The 17886-nt window shown below is 42.6% G+C and overlaps 1 protein-coding gene across 2 annotated transcripts in view; it reads right to left on the bottom strand.

The window, feature by feature from the left end:
* rab3gap1 (RAB3 GTPase activating protein subunit 1) overlaps window positions 1-17886 on the bottom strand; it is a 133274-nt gene that overhangs the window by 60950 nt on the left and 54438 nt on the right. For both annotated transcript variants that reach the window (XM_083925041.1, XM_083925042.1), the window contains exon 18: window positions 6414-6551. In XM_083925041.1, coding sequence (XP_083781167.1) covers window positions 6414-6551 — 138 coding nt within the window. The remainder of the gene's footprint in view (window positions 1-6413; window positions 6552-17886) is intronic.

The raw sequence follows: 17886 nt of genomic DNA, 5'->3' as shown, positions 1-17886 counted from the left end.
CCCTATTGTGGCAAATCTATACATGGAGGAAGTAGAGGACAAGGCTTTGAACTCCTTCAAAGGAATAACCCCCAGCCATTGGTTCAGATATGTAGACGACACATGGGTTAAAATCAAATCCAAAGAGGTGAAAACTTTTACCGAACATATAAACTTAGTGGACAGAAACATCAAGTTCACCAGAGAAGAAGTCAAGGAAAACAGTTTGCCTTTCTGAGACTGTGAAGTACATATGGAGAATGACAGGAGCTTCCATATTGGGGTATACAGAAAAACCCACTCACACAGATCAATATCTACTGTTTGACTCCAACCATCCCCTGGAACACAAGCTTGGAGTTATCTGAACCCTTCAACACACAGCTGACAACGTATCCATCTGCTCACAGGCCTAAGGGGAAGAAAGAAAGTACCAGAGAGAAGCCCTCACAACTTGGGGTTACCCCAGCAGGACCTTTGTGAAAACCAAAGTGGTTGAAAAAGAAAACAAGAGAAACAACATAGTCATTCCGTATGTGGCTGGGGTATCAGAGAAACTCAGGAGGATCTTCAACAAACACTGACTCCCTATGCATTTCAAACCCAGTAACACACTCAGACAGAGATTAGTACATCCCAAGGACAGAACCCCACACACCCACAAAAGCAATTTTGTTTATGCTTTTCAATGCAACGAGTAATGCAAAGATCTCTACATTGGAGAAACAAAACAACCACTGCATACACACATAGCCTAACACAGGAGAGCTAACTCCTCAGGCCTGTACTATACTGTCCACTTACATTTCAAGGAGAAAGCCCACTACTTTGATGACAACAATGTCCACTTCCTGGACAGAGAGAACAGATGGTTTGAAAGAGGAGTAAAAGAAGCCATCTATGCAAAAGTAGAGAAACCATCGCTAAGCAGAGGAGGAGGTCTGAGACACCACTTATCTCCAATTTACAATGCTGCCCTTTCATCCCTTCCCAGGAGATTCAACAATTTAACCTCAAAGAATTAGTGTTCACAAAGGGCCTCCTGTGACTCCAACGACTTGTTGTTATGTCCCAAAAGAGCTAACTACTAACGACTAACTAAGACGAAAACCTACTTCCCACCAACGACTGTTACTCTAACGACGGTTGTTGGCACTTGGAGCACAAGGTTTTCGATGACATCATCGGCTGTGTGAAAGGTTAAATAGCTGGATCTCCACACCAGATAGTTAGACCAGTCCCAGCTTGGTCAGTTGCGTAAATGAACTGATGAAGCATCTTGGATGAGAGGTGAAACGTCTTCCTAGACAAATAACCAAGTCCAGTTGGTTTTGACTGAAATTGCTTTGGGGACACTCATAGATAGGTTTACTCATAGTGCTAAGGCTCCGTCTCCTCAAGCAAAAGCTCACTGCAATTTGTAAGGATCTTGGATTTGATGATGTGGAGAAGTCTCCACCCTGCTAACAAAGAAAATACCATCTTCTCTGCACCTCATGGTTGTCAGACCAGAGTGTACTATCTCTTTCTGCACAGAACTCAATTTCAGCTAGTTTTGACTTGTTATAGGTAATATTATTATATCGGATCATGACAGTGTTGTTATGGATATAAAACTTCAAGTTTCGTTATAACAGTCCAGTCATTGGCGACATAAATCCTTCTTACCTACAAAGCTCTTATTGCTCAGGCTCCATCGTATCTTAAAGAGCTCATAGTACGGTATTACCTGACTAGATCGCTGTGCTCTCCAAATGCAAGGTGACTTGTCATTCCTAGAGTCTCCAAAAGTAGAATGGGAGGCAGAGCCTTCATTTGAGCTCCCCTACTGTGGAACCAACTCCCAAGTGTAGTTCAGGAGGCAGATACCGTGCCTATATTTAAGAGTGAACTTAAAACTTTCCTTTTTGATAAATCTTATAGTTAGGGCGGACTAGCCCCTAGTTATAATGCTATAGGCCTAGTCTACTGGAGGATACGACTGTTCTTGATACTGTGAGCTTATATCCTCTCTATCTGTATCATTCATGTGTCATTATTGCATTTAATTAATTCAAATTCTTCCCTGGAGTTGTTTGTGATTAGTTGTCTCACAGGTCTCTGCTGATTGTGGTGGTGCCTGCTGCCGTGGTCTGGCGTGATGCTTCCTGCTGCTATTATTACTATTACTCATATAAACTATCATTAGTTTTATGAATTACAAAATTTGTAGCCATAAATCATTATCATTCGTATTTTTCAGTGTTACTTTTGAGTTTGCTTGCAAATGTCTGTAAAAAATAATGGGACTTCGCATAGGTGCCCACTTGGGTTAAACAGTGTAGATATGAGATCTGATGGAATCATATTTTGAAGACACTGTGTGTTCCACATGGCTACTTAATATTCACGTCAATGGATGACGTGATCATTAGCCTACCTGATGCGTAGAGTGCTTATAGAAAGTCATGATGCCCTTTTGAAATAGTCACTTTTTTTGTTTTACAGCCTGAAATGATAATACATAATTTATTAACACATTTTGCCTTACAACCTTCAAGTGAATTTTTTTTTTTAATTTCTTAAAATTAATAAAAAAAATTAAAAACTAGAATAGCAGGGTTGGAAAAGTGATGAGTCCCCAGATGTAATACTTTGTGGGGGCCCCTTTTGCTTTTATTACAACCATCAGTCTGTTTGTATATGTTTCTACCAGCTTTGTGCACCTAGATTGGGAAATATTTCCCCATTCTTCCTTGCAGAACTGTTTGAGTTCAGTCAAATTCTGTGGTGAACTGCGATGGACTGCACTCTTCAAGGCCATCCACAGATGTTCTATAGGATTTAGGTCAGGGCTCTGACTAGGCAACTCAAGGACATTCACCTTCCTGTCCTTTAGCCACTGTGCTGTTTCTAGGCTGTGTGTTTTAGGTCGTTGCCATGCTGGAAGGTGAACCACTTGCCCATTTTCAAGTGTCTTAACAGAGGGCTGAAGGTTTTCCTCAAGAATTTGGGCTGTACTTGACAGCATCCATTTCCCCTTCAATCCTGACCAATTGCTGCTGAAGAGAAACAAGCCCACAACATAATGCTGCCACCACCATGCTTCACTATAGCTCTGGTATATTTTGTTTGCGGTGTTTGGTTCCAGCCAAACATAGCTCTTGGAGTTCAGCCCAAAAAGATCAATTTTGGTCTCATCTGACCATATAACCTTTTGCCGTATGGCATCAGAATCTTCAATATGTTTTTTTACAAGACTCAGTGTGACATTTTTTCAGAAGAGGCTTCTTTCTTGCCTCTTGGATGGACTTGAAGAGTGCAGTCCATCGCCGCTCACGACAGAGTTTGACTGAACACGAACAGTTCTACAAGGAAGATTGGGGAAATATTCCCAATCTAGGTGCAAACAGCTGGTAGAGATATTTCCAAACAGAGTGATGGCTGTAATTAAAGCAAAAGGTTCCTTCACGAAGTATTAAATCTCCCCACGTAATATTACGCACAGACATACAGTAGTGAACTGAGTCACCAGACACAGATCTCGCGCTTATAAGCACAGGACAATGAAATTGTAAACATGACAAACAATGCAGAATGCAAAGGTTATGAATATGGAACAATTATGTATACAGGCTGCTTTATTTTCATGAAGTAGATGGATGTGACTGTATTTTATAGTTGGTGTATGCAGCCATACTTGTCAAAGAACAGTGACTATTTAAACTATGAAATATATAGGCCCTAGTGAAGTTAATCACCTGAAAACAAAAGGGGTCTGCTACACTTAAAACACACAGACTTCCTGTGAAACAGCCATGTCCAGATGCATCAGCTGTGATGTACAAATAATGTCCAGGTGTGTTTTTAACTTGCTATTTGTTGTAACATTTGTTTACATATTGCATTTATTGCATCCAAGTGCACCTTTTTTTTTCTACACAGAAAAAAGTATGACCGTACAGAGTAAGAACAAGAACAGCAAAACCTCAACATGAATCCCGCTATCCCTCCCAACAACCCACGTCAGACACAGTCACAATAACCAACCAAGTAACCGAATAACATATAACATAAGTAGATAGGTAAAGTAAGAAGAAAAAAAACCTAAATAACGTAACTCAAGAAAGAGAAAAACAAAAGTAAATAAATAAATTAAAAAGAAGTGGGATGAGGGTAGGTCTCTCCTTCCAGGCACTAGGAAGTGTCCTCAGCATCATCAGGAATAACAGTAAGGCTATTGCTAATAAGACCCCACAGGGTTACGTCTGGCGAGCATTGGTGAAATGGGCTCTATGAAGCACCTTCCACTGTAATATGCCGTGTCTGGCACAAATCGTGGATGAGTGGCCCAGTTTTAGAATGTACCTCCACTGGACATCAGTAATGCCAAATCCTCTTCCCATGCACTTTTAGGTGAGACAGTGGGGACTGGGCTCAGAGGAGCAATCTTATTATAAATGACAGATATCAGTCGTTTGTGTTGTATGTTGAGAGCCAGAAATTGGTCCATATCAGCTTCATGGGGGCTTCGGAAAATGTAGGAATTGCTTTTGGATAAAATGTCTCATTTGAAGGTACCGAAAAAAGTGGCATCAGGCAGGCTGTACTTGTCCGACATAAATGCAAAGGACGCAAAAACACCTTCATCCAGGTGCATCATATACACATTAGGTAGGTTTACACTACCTGCAGGCATTATGATCACATCATCCGTTGACGTAAATATTAAAATCGCAGATCGAGTTGACAAATTTCGAGTTTACAACTTTCACTATCACCAAGCTACTCTGCTCTCTCCCATCGAGTGCTCGTCAGTGCATGTGCACCAGATTCCTGTGAAATTCCTGTCTCCTCTGTCATCAATAAATGGCGTACACGCTACACAGAGGTACGTATGCTGGGTAACTTATTGATGGATAGCAATTGCTAACATCATTTAGCATATGCCTAGCTAGAGTTGTGTGCCTGTGATACTGTTACATGCGCGAGGGGGGATCTGTCGCGTGTGCTCAAACTGTACCTGACAGTCAGTTCCCACACAACCCTGCACTGAGTGCCGAGGATGATACAGGTACGGTTGATTTTTGCAAAACAAACCACAAGCTCTAGGTGAGGCCCGTTTTTTTTCTAAAACCGAATGATTTCATTCATTCATTCATTCATTCATTGTTTATTCAGGGAAATTGGCTGAGCACAAGCCTCTTTTACAGCAATGCCCTGATAAGAGGACAAAACATAACATCAGTAATTACATTAAGTAAAATCTGAGAAATCAGAGGTAAAACTAAAACTTAAATAAATAACAATACAAGTTATGAGAATCAAAACAAGAGCATTGAGCTAAATTCATCTTATTTAAAACAAAAGCACTACGCTACATCCATCTCAATTAGTAAACTCTTAAATTCTTTAACAGACACAAACATTTTTAATTTAAGAGCTTCTTGAATAGCATTCCGCAATAGCAAATCAGATCTTATGTATGTTATGTCTGGAGAAATTAAACTCTGTGACCGGGTACTGTAACAGGCAGACTTAAAATTCAACAGGGAGATAAGTTATGGAGGCAGCTTCCCAAGTAGGGCTTTGTAAATAAAATGAAGGCAGTGCCCATCCCTCCTAACAGACGATGAGGGCCACCGCACATTTATGTACAGTGCACAGTTGGTGAGTTAAAAAGATCTCCGGTGATAAAATGAATGGCACTATGATAGACAAGTGTCAAAGCAAAGTAACGAGATGCTAGCATTAAAAGGAAACGGAAATACAGCGCGACTACACAACAAACATTTCAAAATAAGTCTCAGAACATGAAGATTTCACAACAGGCGCTACATAGAAAATAAAATAAATTAACTTGACCTTCAAGGGGGGTGGGGGGTCAGGGGGTGCTGTTGGGGGGGTGGGGTGCCCCCCTAATATAATGGTAGGAGAAACACTGAATGTAATGGCCAGCCAGGAGTCCAGATCTAAACCCCATTGAGAATCTCTGTAAAATCCTTGGCAAAAAAGTAATGTCTAAGAAACCCACTAGTTACTGAACTGTGAAAGAGACTGCAAGAAGAATGGACCAAGATCAAACCAGAGCAGTGTGTATGCATTACAGTTTGTTATTTCTTTATGGGAGAAAATATTGAGATATACTGTATATCAAGTCTCATCGAAATATGATTTTTAGTCCATATCACCAAGCCCTCTGACAATGACATGACTGACAAGAGTCCATTCCTGAACACATCTCCATCTCAATATTGATTGTTATAGTGCCCCCTAACAGAAGAAAAATTGACAAACATCCGATTTACATGCCTGAGGACAACTACATGCCCACCGGAAGACAACCTAATTTGGAAAACTTCATCCGATTTACATGAAATTTTCAATATGTGTTCTACTCTTGATACAGAGCAACATAAAGCATGTGTAGTAGTCTGTATGTCTGCGTAGTTTACCTTAAAGGACTCCATGTCAGAGAGAAGACAGGCACTCTGCATCCGGGCACGGAGGTGGGTGCCTTCAGCTGATGTGCCCAGTTTGGCCAGTACCTCTGACTGCTCCTCTAACAGATCCTCTGTCATGGGAGCAGGTTCCTGAAAATCACGCACACACACACAATGTATTTCCATTAACTAACAACATTAATTTGTGTTTGAAGCACAAAAAAGCTACTTCTTATATAATGTGGCTCCATGAAAAATGTCCACATAAATCTCACATAACTGCTTGAAACAGATATACTGTACTTGTTTGCATAGACTTGTTTGAAAAATGACAATACATTATTTTCACATGAAAGAATCATTTTATATTTTTTCAATTCCTCTTGAAGCAAACCTATATGCCCCTGAGGACATTGATTATTAGGGTCTGAGCACCAATAATGTTGGGCTGGCGCAAAGTTGGATTTGCTCTGTTTATAATTATTGACAAATATTAATTACGTTTAGGGGAGCTTTTTTCTGTTCAAAAACTTACCAAACGTAACAAATACTGGTAAAAATGTACATATTTTATGGTTTCAGAAGTGGGCGTGGCAAATTGACTTGCTAGCACCCCCTAGAATACAGCCCAGACTCCAAGAATGACGCAAATTTATGAAAGCCGGTAGACATATAGAGCTCTTCCAGACGTACAGAAAAACGTCTTGTACTAATACCCGAAACACAACAAGAAGTCAGCTATTTTAATTGAATGGCTATTTTCTAACATTTACACGTGTCATACTTTAATGAACTCCTAGATATTTAACACGATCAACTTCAAAAATTGATCAGTACCATTTAAATGGTATGTCGAATCAAACAATACTCAACACATTTTCTTTGTTTTGCTCTAAGTGGCCGTGGCATGGTGCCAAAATATTACTTTTGCCAGTGCGCCTATTTCTCCTCTCTGTGTCAGTCTCTCTCACAACTTGGCCTTGCTCTGCCTTCCTCTCTGAGTGAAACCAAGACCAGTCCCACCCCTAACCGCTCACTCACACACAAGCCCCACATGCAACTGAGACACAAGCGAGAGCATTAGAAGGAGAATGGGTTAGAATAATAAATTTTAAATAATGGCTCGATCATTTGGATTCAAAGTTTTAGATGATTTTAATATGCGTATATATTAGGGATGGGCTTGAGTGATCAATTCCTCGAGCAGTCCTTGTTTCAAATTAACTCGATTTATAAACAACAGCACTCGAGTATTTTTGTTTGCCTGCGTGTGCTTCTGTGCTTGACCCGAGACAAAAACACCTTAGATTTTTAGAACCAGCTTACCATCCGAAAGAAGTTGTGTGACTAAAATGACAGGGTTGCTGTGCAAGGCCAGGATGATATAGACCGGCCTTGCACACTTCTGAACCGCAACGACTTTCGGGGCCGCAACGTCACAAGCACAGAGGCATCGGACACCGTCTTCGGGGAGGACTAGTTCGAAAAAATGTGACAGCAAGCTCGAAGCTTGGTTCAGTGAGCCATATCATCAGAAAATCCAACTGGAGTGGTGGAAGTCCAACAGGCAATGGGAAAAAAAACCTGGTTTCTTTGCAAGATGGCAAGCTGCTCTAAGGTGACTGAAACCCTGAGACAGCAGGTTGTCCAGATGAAGGCCAAAGAGATGACCCTTTCAAGAAAAGGAAAGACTGAACCCAAAGTGTGTAAGGAAGTGTCGGGGTTCGGACTTTGCGATGGATAGATGAGGGCCCAGTCGGCAAACTTCAGTGTGGTTATTTTTTTTATTGACACCAAAAACCAAAGAAAAATATCCACAGGTGGCAAAGCAAAAGTAGAAGGAATATTTACAACAGGACAGAGAGAAAAAATATTTACGGGATTTCAGAGCAGCGTTTTGGACCCACATGCCTCTCAGCTGAATGCCCCCCTCAAGTGAGCTGAGCTTCCTTTAAATACCCCCTTGGCCCCTCCGCCAGGGAAACCAATTATCACAGCACAGGGGTTTCAACACGTAAACAGGGAAACAGAATACCCAAACACAAAAACCCCATTAACTTTCACTTCAGTATGTGGCACTAAAAACCCTGCATATGGCTGTGCCATTGTTCACACAGAATACCTCAATTCCCCATACATTCATCATAAATCATAATATTAGTATAGTCCGCGGTCAGCTGACCGATTGAAGCGGGCAAACCAGTGCTATTTATATTATGATCCGGAACTGCCCTGGTTCGGCCCGTGAAACCGAGACAGACCTCTGCAGCAACAGCAGGTGAGCGTGTGTGTATGTGTATGTGTGGGTGTATGTGTGTTGCGTAGGCGCCGAGTGTGCACCCTTGACAACCTACGGTGGGCAAACAGAGTTCAGGGAAATGGGCGAAAGTTTGTGTCACTGCTGGAGCGCGAGATGCGGTCTGTGAGAAGACAATTTGGATGGAGCATGGCCCCGCTGGAACAATAACAGCGCAGCATGCGCTCCCAGCACCGGCACACTCAGAGAGAGAGTGTGCCGGTAAGGGAGTGACGGGCCTTCAAACGCGCTCTGTTTTGAAGTCAGTTTTGAGGGATGGTTTCTGCAGCAGGAGTTGGGCCTCATGTATAGCTACAGGGCATTGCAATTGTCTCCCAATCAGCTGCAATTTTCATGCAAGACAATGGCCCCTGTCACACTGCAAAATGGGTTAAGCAGTTCCTTGAAGCTAAGAATATTGAAACAATGAAATGGCCAGCCCACAGTCCAGATATAAACCCCATAGAGAACCTCTGGAAAATCCTTGGCAACAAAGTTATGTCTAAGAAACCCACTACAGTTACTGAACTGTGGAAGAGACTGCAAGAAGAATGGACCAAGATCAAGCCAGAGCAGTGTGAGAAACTAGTAATGTCCTGTCGGTGCACATGTGCTGAAGTCATCCAAAGCAAGGGCCTCTACACTTCCTATTCATTTTTTTTAATCCTATAGCCCGAAATAAAACATTGTTGAAATCTTCTCTGCTGACACAGTGGTTACTCTGCTCTAATTCTGCTCACTGTTTTTTTCACAAAATAAAGGTTTTTGTTAAAGTGCCTTGGTTATTTAAAAAAGCATGCTAGTACAGCAGTGGGGAAGAATAAGGGGAAGAACGCAAGCACCTGAGAGGCGCTCCCACAACTTGTGGCTACCCCAGCTGAACATTTGTGAAAACGGCAGCTGCTTCCAGAAAGAAAACCAAAGTGGTGGTGTGGCTGGGGTATCAGAGAAACTTAGGAGGATCTTCAACAAACACTGTATCCCTGTGTATTTTAAACCCAGTAACCCACTCAGACAGGGACTGGTACATCCCAAGGACAGAACGCCACACACCCACAAAATCAATCTGGTTTATACTGTCCAATCCAACAAGGAATGCAAAGATCTCTGTATTGGAGAAACAAAACAACCACTGCATAAACGCATGGCCCAACACAGGAGAGCTAACTCCTCAGGCCTGGACTCTGCTGTCCACTTACATCTCAAGGAGAAAGCCCACTCCTTTGATGACAACAATGTCCACATCCTGGACAGAGAGGTTTGAAAGAGGAGTAAAATAAGCCATCTATGCAAAAATAGAGAAACCATCGCTAAACAGAGGAGGAGGTCTGAGACACCACTTATCTCCAATTTACAATGCTGCCCTTTCATCCCTTCCCAGGAGATTCAACAATCTAACCTCAAAGAGTCCAGTTGCTTTTGACTGAAATTGCTTTGGGGATAATGATGACCTGGACAAATGAGAATATTCAGCCACAGTGGACATTCTATCAAATTCTGAACAGTAAAAAATAACAGTATTTCAGAATAAATCAAGTATTAATACTTTTTTTTTTTTTTTTACAATTGTAAATTGTAAAAACTAAATAAAAAGACCTTGATCAAAAAAATATATATACAATTTTTTAATTTTTAATATACTGTATATTCAGGCTGTCAAAAAGGCAATTAATTTAGTAAAAGTAGAAAAACAATAGTTCCCTTGCTGATGAGCACTCTGGCCCTAGTAAAGAAATTATTTTCTCTTATTTGGATTTTCCACAAAGCTAATGTTAAAAGACTGGAATGTTCATCTATAAGGGTTTAAAAGCAAAATAAGTATTATATCATTGAAATGTTTTTGCTTGTATTTATAGTCGTCTATAGTCGTATAGCCATCTGACTGCTGCAATACACGCAGCAGTCAGATGGCTTTATTAAAATTATTGGATCACAGAAAGAATACACATAATTTAGCAAGAACTAAATAAAAAGAAGACATTAAAATATTAGATATAAAATATAAAGTAAAACGTGCATATGTGCAGGTGATGGCATTAATGTAATTAATCATATGTATGTGGACGTAAATATAACATTTAATGGTAAGGGGTGGCAAGGGTTAATCAGTAAATCAGTGATGGAGGAGGTGAGGATGGACTCAATGATGGAGGTGCAGAAGTGCACCATCATTGCCTTTGGCAGGTTGAATTTTTTTCAGCAGCTGCAGGAAGTACATCCTCTGCTTTGCTTTCTCAGTGATGCAGCTGATGTTCTGCTCTCACTTTAGGTCCTGGCTGATCACGGTACCCAGGAAGCAGAAGGACTCCAGAGTGTCCACTCGGGAGTCACACAGGGGGAGGTAGTTTGTAAGCAGCCTCAGACCCTTCCAGGCAGTTGTTAAGTCATTTGCTGAGAACTGCTGTTGGAGTCTCTTTGGGCGCACTCCAACTGTCGGTGCATACCGTGTCCTGTGCTTTAGGGTACTTGTCCCCCCCTCCATCTCCCCCCACGGGCCAGGCCCGTTTGTACTCACACTGCCTGGGCCTCGCGCGAATGCTACTTGCCTGTATAAACGTCATCACGCCGTAACACGCATTGATTGACGTCATCGCGATGCGTCGCTTTGTTTACAAATCTTTCCATAGACCTTGGAGTTTTTGTGCGTCTTGTCCGACTGTTTTTAAATATTTTCATCTGACCAAATGTGCAGTAAACACTCCATCTCCGCATCACACCAACATGAACCTTTCTCCACCATTGTTTTAAATGTCCGCGCATGGTCCGTCTTTTTTCTTCTATGTCCAAACAGGCGCACATAAAATGACGTCAGAGCCGCCGTAGGCCTCATGCTTGTGCTCGTACACGTGCGCACGCTCGTGCTCGAACATGTGCAAACGTGCTTTACAAAAGCCCACCTCTCCCAAACGGTCTGTGGCCGGCAAGCGGGCCGCAGCTAGGTGCGGTACGGTTGCACTCACACTGCTCAAACGGACTAGACTTTACCTGTAAAACCTGTTTGGGCACAGTATGGATGGACAGTGTAGTGTGACCTTTGAGTACATGCGTAAAGCATCTCTCACCGCTTTGCTGAACCTGTATTTGGACTCTTCAAACTGTTCTCTGTCCCCACTCCTGAACACGTCTTCCTTTTCCAACCTTAGCTGTATGAGTTCTGCTGTAAACAGGGTGTGTTGTGGTAGATTACCCTGGTGCGTGATGGTACACAGCTGTCCTCACAGAAGCAGATATATGACATCACAGCATCTTTGTACTCATCCAGACAGTCTGTGGCAGACCTGAAAACATCCCAGTCAGTATAGTCCAAGCACGCCTGTAGATCCTCCACAGCTTTACTGGTCCACTTCTTTGATGTCCTCAAAACAGGTTTAGAGAGTTTTAGTTTCTGCCTGTATGCAGGAATCAGATGAACCATGGTGTGGTCAGAGTGGCCCAGTGCAGCGCGAGGGACGGCATGATAGGCTCTTCAATTTTCAATTCAGAGTCACAACATTCAAATACATAATTTCAATGTATAAATATTAAGTGCTAGAAATTCAATGGTTTGTTCATTTTAATATTCGATGATTTTCGATGATCGATGAGGATTTTGTCGCTAAACATTTAAGAGTCAACTTGGGTTTGTTCACCATACTTACAAATGTTTTATCACTAGCTCATTTTTATCACATGCTAAATGGTTAATGTGAAGAAATCAATGTAGCCGCTGCTTGCGCCTAGCGCGGTCGCCCAGCACAGTTGCCCATCACCTATGTCATGTCAAAACAGAGGCCAATGGGGACTATGCAGGACTTTTCTCCTCCATCATGTGATGAAATGATCAAGAATGATTACATGATGAAGATATGATGGCGAATTGATTTCTGACAATAACACATTTTCTGATGATTCTGACAACCATACTTTGATGAGGGTTTAGGAACCCTCAGAGGGGGGACATGTGGAAAAATTAAGGCTTTATCATTGAAAAAGCGTGTGTGCAACAGGAACAGTGGATAACAGGAAATAGAGGCCGATAAGATCACATCCTGCCAAGTGAATTACAGGACTATATATGGGCATGTTTGATGACGTTCTGGACACACAAAGACACTGGGAGAGCCTGGGAAGTGATGACCACTAATACGAGTGTATATATGAAACCATGGGGCGTATAAACTTTTTCAATGCACGAACATCAGTATAAATTTGTGTGACGAAGGTGTAGTGAGAGATTCTGTCAATTTGTGTTAATAAAGAACCCCCTTGATGGCTGAGACGGTCTCTGTTGACTCATTTGTAAATCTTTCTATTTTTATAATACGTAGTTCTGCAATACAATTCGCACAGATTTACCAAAATTGGACGATAGCAGTTTGGAGAAAGGTTGCCTGGTCTGATGAGTCTCGATTTCTGCTGAGAAATTGAATAGTAGGGTCAGAATTTGGCGTTAACAACATGAAAGCATGGATCCATCCTGCCTTGTATCAACGGTTCAGGTTGCTGGTGGTGGTGTAATGGTGTGGGGGATATTTTCTTGGCACATTTTGGGCCCATTAGTACCAATTGAGCATCGTCAATGCCACAGCCTACCTGTGTATTGTTGCTGACCATGTCCATCCGTTTATGACCACAGTGTACCCATCTTCTGATGGCTAATTCCAGCAGGATAATGGGGCATATCATAAAGCACGAATCATCACTGGTTTCTTGAACATGACAATGAGTTCACTGTACTCAAATGGCCTCCACAGTCACCAGATCTCAATCCAATAGAGCACCTTTGGGATGTGGTGGAAAGGGAGATTCGCATCATGGATGTGCAGCCGACAAATCTGCAGCAACTGCGTGATGCTATCATGTCAATATGGACCAAACTCTCTGAGGAATGTTTCCAGTACCTTGTTCAATCTACGCCACAAAGGATTAAAGCAGATGGTCCAACCCGGTACTAGCAAGGTGTACCTAATAAAGTCGCTGGTGTACAGTAGGACGGTATGATGTTTTTTCTGAGGGGGATTTCCCTGGCTTCAACAAAAGGGAAATTACTGCTGATCTTAAGGATGGAAGTAGTATTCCTTTTTTGAAAGATTCATTAAACATCTCAAGGAGATGTGGTAACAATTTCCCAGAGAGCCTGTGAATGTTCTCATTCGTCCAGGTCATCGTTATCCTCAAAGCAATTTCAGTCAAAAACAACTGGACTGGTTGTTTGTCTAGGAAGACGTTTCACCTCTCATCCAAGAGGCTTCATCAGTTCATGTACGTATCTGACCAGGCTGGGACTGGTCCAACTAACTGGTGTGGAGATCCAGGTATTTAACCTCTCACAAGGCCGATGATGTCACTGAAACCCTTTGTGCTCCAAGTGCCCACGCCCGTCGTTAGAGTGACAGTCGGTGGTGGGCAGTTGGTTTCGACGTCGTTAGTGCTCTATTGAGTCTGAACGACAGTCGTTGGGGTCACCCGGGCCATGTGTGAACAGTTGTCCTTTGAGGTTAGATTGTTGAATCTCCTGGGAAGGGATGAAAGGGCGGCATTGTAAATTGGAGATAAGTGGTGTCTCAGACCCCCTCCTCTGTTTAGCGATGGTTTCTCCACTTTTACATAGATGGCTTCTTTTACTCCTCTTTCAAACCATCTGTCCTCTCTGTCCAAGATTTGGACATTGCTGTCATCAAAGGAGTGGGCTTTCTCCTTGAGGTGTAAGTGGACAGCCGAGTCCAGGCCTGAGGAGTTAGCTCTCCTGTGTTGGGCCATGCGTTTATGCAGTGGTTGTTTTGTTTCTCCAATGTAAAGATCTTTGCATTCCTCGTTGCATTGGACAGCATAAACCAGGTTGCTTTTGTGGTGGTGTGGTGTTCTGTCCTTCGGATGTACTAGTCTCTGTCTGAGTGTGTTACCGGGTTTGAAATACACAGGGATGCAGTGTTTGTTGAAAATCCTCCTGAGTTTCTCCGATACCCCGGCCACATATGGGATGACTATGTTGTTTCTCCTGTTATCTTTTTCTTTCTCAACCACTTTGGTTTTCTTTCTGGAGGCAGCTGCCGTTTTAACAAAGGTCCAGCTGGGGTAGCCACAAGTTGTGAGGGCGCCTCTCAGGTGCTTGCGTTCTTTCCCTTGAGCCTGTGAGCTAGTGGGTACGTTATCAGCTCTGTGCTGCAGTGTTCTGATAACGCCAAGCTTGTGTTCCAAAGGGTGGTGAGAGTCGAAAAGTAGATATTGATCCGTGTGAGTGGGTTTTCTGTATACCCCTATGTGGAGGCTCCTGTCATTCTCCATATGGACGTCACAGTCCAAGAAGGGCAAGCTGTTGTCTTTAACTTCCTCTCTGGTGAACTTGATGTTTCTGTCCACTGAGTTGATATGTTCAGTAAAAGTTTGCACCTCTTTGGATTTGATCTTAACCCATGTGTCGTCCACATATCTGAACCAATGGCTTGGGGTTACTCCTTTAAAGGAGTTCAACGCCTTGCCCTCTACCTCCTCCATGTACAGATTTGCCACAATAGGGGATACTGGTGAACCCATGGCACAGCCGTGTTTCTGTCTGTAAAAAATGCCATTAAACTGGAAATATGTGGTATTCAGGCACAAATCCAGAAGTTGGCAAATGTGGTCTGGTTTGAGATTTGTTCGGTTTTGTAAGGAAATGTCCTGTGTGAGCCGCTCTCTTACCGTGGCCAAGGCCTCCATGGTTGGAATACAGGTGAACAAGGAAGTCACATCGTAGGACACCATGGTTTCATCTGGATCCATTTTTAGGTCTCGGACTTTGTTCACAAAGTCCATGGAGTTTTGGATGTGGCGTGGGGTGTTTCCCACCAGTGGTGCCAGAATATTGGCAACATGCTTGGCAATGTTATAAGTGACCGAGTTTATGCTGCTGACAATGGGCCTGAGCGGGGCCCCTTCTTTATGGATTTTTGGGAGTCCATATAAGCAGGGGGTTGAGTCCTGGGGGTAAAGCCTGTAATACTGTGGTTTGCTAATGACTCCTTCTTTTTGTAGTTGCTGGTAGGGTCTCGTTTCAGAGTTTCATAAGTGTTAGAGTCACTGAGTAATGCAGAGATCTTTGCCTGATAATCAGTTGTATTGAGAACAACTGTGCATCTACCCTTGTCTGCTGGAAGGATAGTGATGCTGTGGTCTTTGCTCAGTGCCGTTACTGCTTTTCTCTCCTCAATGGTGAGGTTGGATGGGGGGACCTTAGCCTGGGACAACGCTGCTGATTTCCCAATTTCCCAGAGAGCTTCTTTTTCTATGGGTATTCCATCAGTCCAACAGTTTTACCAGTTTATTCAAACCTCTTGTATTCCAGCTCGAGATTTTTAAATCTGACCTGTTAATCAAGGGGCTCATCTGTTTTGTATTTGGACATAAGGATGGCATGACCAGAAGAATAAAATTAAAACGTAAAAACAACACTTGGAGAGCTTAACCTGTCCCAATAACCCCTCTTGCACTTCCCCAAACGAAGTACACATAAGCAACCCAAATTGTAATAAACCTTGGTTATGCAGAACATTAGATCCACACCATGAGGAGCCACGTTGGTTTAGGTTGACTAACATTGAACATAAATAGATTCACTTCAGTCAGTAAATCAACAGTTGGGAAAGGACGGCATCCGTACAATTAACGGGTCAATACAATAACATATATTAGAAAAATAAGGGGGGGGGGGTGTCAAGGTTCTCATCTATTGAACTTTTTGACATATTTACCTGACATTGTGTAAACAGGAGAATAAGGTGATCAGTAAGTTACATGTCCATTTCAGCACTCAGGGAGGCTCGAGAAGTTGTTTTTATTTTACGGAGAAAGTCTTCTGCCTCGTGACAGATTTGAAAATGACCACCAGGTGGGCTGGGTACAGCAGCCCGTAGCGGATATCCATAGCCCGAAACCGGGCCTTACTCCGTCAAATTGTCGCTGGCGCTGACAGGTTTCAGTCAAAAGGTCCGGGAAGAAGAGACCGTCACTCAAAACTCTGGGAAGTCAGTTTTACAAAAAGTTGCACGTCTGAGCCCTCTGAGGCCAGTTAGTCTCAAGTTCAAGCATCTCCAGCAATCTTCATGCTCTTGGATTTTTTATTATTGCCACAGTCCCTTCCAGCTGCTCGGCTTTTTACTGGAGTTTGGTCACATCTTCCTCTGCCTGTGTGATTCTCTCCTCCGTCGAGTGCAACAACAACATTCCTTTAAATGCTTCCAGCATCTCGTTGGAGAGTTTGGCGAGTCCTTCCTTCATTAACGGGATCTCATCCAGTATAAAACCGTTGGACAGCACGCTGTTGTTAGCTTCGCCATCGCCCTCATCAGCATCATTGCTAGTCTTGATGATATTCCATGCTTTTTTTGCATTTTCCCTTAGGTGGTTGTGGTCCAGGTTTAGCACACCTAAACCTGAGGATGTTCTCCGAGCCTCGGTCAAGTTTCAAGTCACGGTTGCTGTGACCGTTCAGCTGTGGTTCATAACCAAAAGTAGTCCTTAATGCACAATTACGATTTACAATTGATCATTGATGACATCACTCCACAACAGTGTTTACGGAAGAGAACAAGGCAACGGCCTTTATGGCTTAATGCTAAAACTTCACTATCCCTCCACTGGCCACACTGCTGTCCTCCATGACTGTTTTGATTCTGTTCCTGGCTAATGTCCGTGTCACAATTATATTTTTCAATCAACTTTATTTTTTATTCATTTTCAAAAGAGTGTAGCGCGAGTCAGGATTATGTAAAAGTTGCATTAAATGCAACCTGGCTGTTCAGATTGCAGTCACATTCTGATAAATTTATGATTCAGTAGCACATTTAAAACTTTACTCCCTCTCTCTCTCACCCCATTTCCTGTCTGTCCTAACTAATAAAAGTCTTGAAAATTGCCAAAAAATAATCTTTAAAAAAAGGCCTCATTCTGCTTCGAAAATGTCAGATTCAATGCGACTTGTGCTGTTCACACTGTCAAAGGCAAATCAGATATGGGTCACATATGGGCGAAAAAAACAGATTCAGGTCACTTGTAACTGCAGTGTGAACGTAGCCTTAGTGCAGGGGTGTCAAACTCAGGCCCGTGGGCCAAATCTTGGCCACCGTGTAATTTTATTTGGCCCGCAAGATCGTATCAAGGTTATATGAGAGCTGGCCCACGAGTATATAGCACATACACTGAGCATCCATGCCACCCCTCCCTAAAAATGAC

Source organism: Echiichthys vipera (assembly GCF_963691815.1).
Source record: "Echiichthys vipera genome assembly, chromosome: 2".
In the NCBI taxonomy this organism is placed as follows: domain Eukaryota; kingdom Metazoa; phylum Chordata; class Actinopteri; order Perciformes; family Trachinidae; genus Echiichthys; species Echiichthys vipera.
This window is presented reverse-complemented; position numbering and strand designations above follow the sequence as displayed.